Raw genomic sequence first — 5,659 nt, 5'->3', positions numbered from 1 at the left:
TATTTATAAGTAAATTGAGAAACTAGTTACTTCTTGTTTTTGTATTGCTAAATAAATTTCGAGAATATAAGGAAATAGAAGGTAAAGAACCTCAATATAGAGTAAAAGACTTCATTTTAATAAAAGTTTCGTAAATAAAGTTCAATCACTTCATAAATCAATGTACATATTGAGCAACATAATTGCTCAATAAAAAGAGTGGCTCATCGAAGGTGGATCACGCCACTACCCAAATTTGCAAGGTTGCAAGAAGCGACTTAGCGACAATTAAATTCATTACATTTTTCCCACTCTTTTCGTCAATTAATAAAACCAATTGTCGATGAGAAACCAAGGTCTTTAAAGTGAAGTCTCCGAGTAAGACGAGTGGGACAACCATAGAGAATGGGGACAACCCCTTAGACCAGGGTTGTTTAGAGTGCAGTTAAGGTTTGGAGAGAGACGGGTCTCGAGTGGAGACAGTGTTACGACTCACAATTTGGGGTTGCTTAAAGTGTTTTTTTGTAAAAGAATTTTCTCAGTGGAGAAATTCTTTTAGTTTGATCAGAATATTGATTTTATCGAATTGAGTTGAATAATAGAATGGTAGTAGGAGGAATCCACTACCTTTATATTTAATTTTGTCTTAAGGGCATGTTGTTAGCCTACCGGAATTTGTAATAAGAAGTCATTTTTTGTTTTATGATTAGTTTCCATAAAAACATAAAACCTTTTCCCATCAAATTCTAACCCTAACAGTACATAGGGTCAGTTGGATTAAATGGGAACAAGAGGTGTTAGAGCTTAATTTACAGTTTTTAAATTAAGTTCAACGTCAATATTTTAACCTCAGATCACCTAAAGGAGGTTCTAAGTATTGCCAAACTTTCATCTTGACAATTGGCAGCAAGATAATTCAAGTTATCGCTCAATGCATAAAAACTTGAAAATCAAAGTGAAACTGTTTTAGTATTTTGTCTCGCATTTCAAAGAAATCAGACTTAAAAATCATATAAAATTTACTCACTTGAATTTTTAATTTTTTTCAATTTAGTTAATAATGACAAGCTGTCCCCTTTTACCCTAAGAATATGAAAATTCGGGATAAAAGGTGACAGTTTTTTATTGTTAACCAAATTGTCAAAAATCAAAAAATTCTGCAACTTTTAATGGAAGAAACTTACGCAATTTGTGAAAAATAAGGATTTTATTCCCATTTACCCCAACTGACCCAATAGAACATTATTTTTTTTTATAACACCTTGCGTCAAAAACTCGACTAAATCGATGTCTTTTACGCACAAGTGCTTAAAAAGAGGGGACATCGTACTTTTACGCATACTTTTCCCTTCCATTACAGCAATTTAGTCGAGTTTTTGACGCAAAATGTTATAAAAAATTATGTATGGGATATAGCCGCAAATAGGGGAAGCTCGACTCGCATGATTGTCAAACTCACACGAGTCTTGCTTCCCCTACTTTTGCGCCATTGACACATAAATGACTATTGTTTTATTTTATATAGGGGTTTCCAATTTTAAAGTATGGAACGTGTACTCACAACAACATTGCATAGCAAGTTTAAGGCAATATTGCAGAGCAATATTCAGAAAATTTTATACGGCAAGTCGGAGGCAATATTGCCAGTTAACATTATATTGTAACATTATGATTTTATTTTGCGATTTTTTAAGTGTTTTTCTCTTAATACTTGGAGCGAGATCACCTCCACGATATTAGTCTTTATTTAATTTTCAATTATTATTTACAAAAGATTTTATTTTACACTAAGAAAAAAATACTGTTGAATCAAATAGTTCCATACTATTGAATTTCCCGTTATTGATTCAATAACAATTTTATTGATTAAAAAGTATATTACATAAAACGAAAAAACGAAACTATTTAAATCGAAAGTATGGTACTGTAAAATTAATGCCATTGTGTAAATGGATGCTATAGTTAATTTATTTATATCAACAGAATAATTTATTGATTCTTTGACAATTATTATTATCATTATTAACAATTAATATTATTATACAATTATATTGTATATTATATATATTATATAATATATATAATATATTATTATAATACAATTATTATCATTATTATTATCATCTAAAAGGTAAATTTGAAGAAAATGTGTATAAGTTTGAATCATACAAAAAATTGTTTACTTCAAAGAAGCGAGCTCTTGGAAACGAAAGCATATGTTTTCGTTACAATGAATGGTGTTATTGCGGGCTGCCTATAGCAGATGCTATAAAAATCGTGACCCTACTCTCTTAATTTGAATCAGTGAAATTTCACTGGTGAAATAGCTAAAAGTCGGTTACTGAATCATTTAGTGAAATTTCCACTGAAAATCAGTCATATATCACTGATTTTTAGTGAAAATTTCACTTAATCAGTCAATCTGTTTTACCAATTACCGATAATACAGATTGACTGATTGATTAAGTGAAATTTTCACTGAAAATCAGTGATATATTATGACTGATTTTCAGAGGAAATTTCACTATATGATTCAGTAACCGACTTTTAGCTATTTCACCAGTGAAATTTCACTGATTCAAATTAAGAGAGTATGCATTTAAGACATTGATACCCAACTTATTGAAACATTCTTAACTATTGTCATCAAAATAATGACATAACTTATTATTTCAATTGATTAAACTTTTAATTCATTATTCGTGTGCTTTTGTTTTAAAAAATGGCGTCATTGCGGGCAATCTATAGAACAGATTTTTAAAATAAGATTTTTTTCCCTTTTTCTAATATTTTATTTATATATAATATAAAGTTTATAAATGAAAATTTATAAATTTTTTTTTGATTAAGTTAAAAATTTTAAAAACCCATATGATATGTTTAGAATTATAAAAAAATTTATTTTACTATTTTATAATTTTTCGTATTTTTTCGAAACATAAAATTTAAAAATTTTTAATTATCAATTAAATTATATTAATAATAATAATATTCTTCATATATTAATAATAATAATATTCTTTTATTTACTTAATATGAGAAAAATCTTGAGGACGATATTTGACACTGTTAAAATAGTGCTAATTTGTATTTATTTGATGTTTTTCAATGATTTTGAATTTATTTTTTTAATTTTTACTTTAAAAAAACAAGTGCTGATCTCGCCTCAATGCTTGGGGCGAGATCACCACTTACAAGAGTAGCGTAGAATGGCTGTAGCTTGAAATAATGAAGAGACCGGACTTGTGTCAATGGAGTAAAATGTAGCAAAACAGTCTGTCTTTCAAACCTTTTTTGGTTTTCGTCTTTATGGACTCGGAGACCGGAGATACAGTTCGCAAACTGAAAAAGTAGTGATCTCGCTCCACTTAACAGGGTGTCTAACAAGGATTAAGAAAAAAATTTACTGACTTCTCCCTGAAATTTTTTTGATTTTTCCCTGACTTTTTTTTAATAATCTTATTTCTGCTTTCATTGGACAAAGATATGGTTCCTGACATATTTAACAATAAATCAATTTCTAATGGTAGTAACAAATGGTAATAAAAACCATTTAAATTTTTTAATTCACAAAAAATTTTAATTTTTGTAAAAATTTACAGAAATTTCCTTAACTTTGAATGAAATTTTCTGAAATTCCCTGACTTTTCCCTGACCTGTTAAACACCCTGGTATAAGGAAACTTTCAATTTTTTTAATAGTAGAGTAAATTACTCTACTATTAACAAAAATCTAAAAATTAAAAGTTTTTTAACCTACAAAAACTCAAAATTCACTAAAATTAAAAATATCTTAAAATGTGATAAAATTATGAGAAGAATAAGATTTTTTAAAAAAAAAAATGTTTTTATCAGTGTTTTAGTAAAATTTGAATTACTTCTAAAATAACCCAAGTAGCACGTAATATTACAGTAATATTATCCGGTAACATTACTGTAATATTCTTGTAATATTAAAATGTCCGCCTCATGGTAATATTACCGGTAATATTACTGCAATATTACAGTAACATTACCGTAATATTATTGTAATATTGCAGTAATATTACTGTAATATTAAAGCAATATTAACCGGTAATATTACAGTAATATTATCCGGTAATATTACAGTCATATTACAAAAAATTTCAAAAAACACTTAAATATATTTGACTGATTAATTCTTATCTTTTTGTGTTTTATCATAAAAAACTTTGAAATTTTTATGTATTTCAAATAAACGTGTAACATAACAGTAATATTGTTGTAACATTACAGTAATATTGTTGTAATATTACAGTAATATTACTGTAATGGTACTGTAATATTACAGTAATGTTACTGTAATTTTACTGTAATATTACAGTAATATTACCGGTAATGTTACTGTAATATTACAGTAATATTAACCGGTAATATTATCATGAGGCGGACATTTTAATATTATTGTAATATTACAGTAATATTACCGGATAATATTACTGTAATATTTTTATAATATTACTGTTATATTACTATAATATTACGTGCTACTTGGGAATATACGATGAAAGCGCACAAAATTTAAAACTATAGGTGTATGAATACCTCTTTTTCTCTTTGTTGGAGTCATACCAGAAGTACTGTTCAGGGCAATTTCCTTTTTTTCTCCATAGTTCCAAACGAGTTCAGTATTTGGATTTATATCCATACCAGCTTTAAAAAATACTCGAGGTACACCGTTAATTATACGCATAAATGGCAATACATTAGGCTTATTTGAATGATTCATTAATCGAGCTTTATAAATTGTTTCTTCTGTGGCATCAATATAAGCTTTCTTTCCTTTGAAAGTGATTTCTAATACAAAACAGCCAAAGTTTTCATTGCCATAAATAATTTCACGCTTTTTCATTTCAATCCCATCCGTTATCAATTCTCCAACATATTCAATTAAAATAGTGTCTTTTTTAAAGAATTTTGTAGTGACTAATGATCGGCTTTTATTTTCTGAGAAGTGAACTTCAAAAACAGTTTCATCGATATCTTCGATAGTAGAGACAGACATTTTTGATTTTAATTAATCTAAAAACAAAGTAAAAAATTAACACTTTATTATTCATTTAATTTTTTTAGAATGATTTACATGATTTTTCAACAAACGAAATATAAAATTGAGACGTTATTAAATATAAATACATTTTATCAAAAATGGATGTGATGTAATCAAGAGATTAATTAATATCTTATTATTTTTATTTTTCTCGAAATTTACAAAAGTAGAGTTAAGTGAGTTTTAAAAGTAACCTCAAACTTAAGTAGTTTTGATCAGGAGTACGCGAGATACGTACATTCTGCACTAATTTATTTTATATTTATAATGATGGAAATTTCTAGTACTTTATAGGAACTGTATAGAATTTTTAATAAAATTCTATTTCTATTTCTTTCTAGTTCTATAAATTTCTAGAAAATTCTATAAACTTATAGGACTTTCTAGACATTTTCTAGAATTGTTTTTAGAATGCTTTTATTTAAAGTTTTATTTTTTTAGTTATACACTAAAAAAATAATAAATAAAAATAAAATTTTTTTAAAATAGAGTGCTCTTATTATTGGGTAATTTTCTTTCCTAATGGTGTCCTAAAAAGTTATGAATAATAGTAAAAAATTATAAAACTGTTTAAAAGTTTAATAAAATAAAAAACTTGAAAAAATTTATG

The 5,659-nt window shown here is 26.7% G+C and overlaps 1 protein-coding gene across 1 annotated transcript; it reads right to left on the bottom strand.

Moving 5' to 3' along the window:
• Window positions 1-4,544: 4,544 nt before the first annotated feature.
• LOC127289554 (N-lysine methyltransferase KMT5A-like) lies at window positions 4,545-5,004 on the bottom strand (the record flags this gene model as incomplete). Its single annotated transcript, XM_051317545.1, has 1 exon — window positions 4,545-5,004. A coding segment is annotated over exon 1 (460 nt), but the record flags the coding sequence as incomplete, so codon positions are not given.
• Between the last annotated feature and the right edge of the window lie 655 nt (window positions 5,005-5,659).

The sequence above is a fragment of the Leptopilina boulardi genome, unplaced genomic scaffold, assembly GCF_019393585.1.
Source record: "Leptopilina boulardi isolate dan_hultmark-lab unplaced genomic scaffold, ZJU_Lbou_2.1 LbouV2_46, whole genome shotgun sequence".
In the NCBI taxonomy this organism is placed as follows: domain Eukaryota; kingdom Metazoa; phylum Arthropoda; class Insecta; order Hymenoptera; family Figitidae; genus Leptopilina; species Leptopilina boulardi.
The sequence above is the reverse complement of the archived record's forward strand: the minus strand, read 5'-3'. Positions and strand labels throughout refer to the sequence as shown.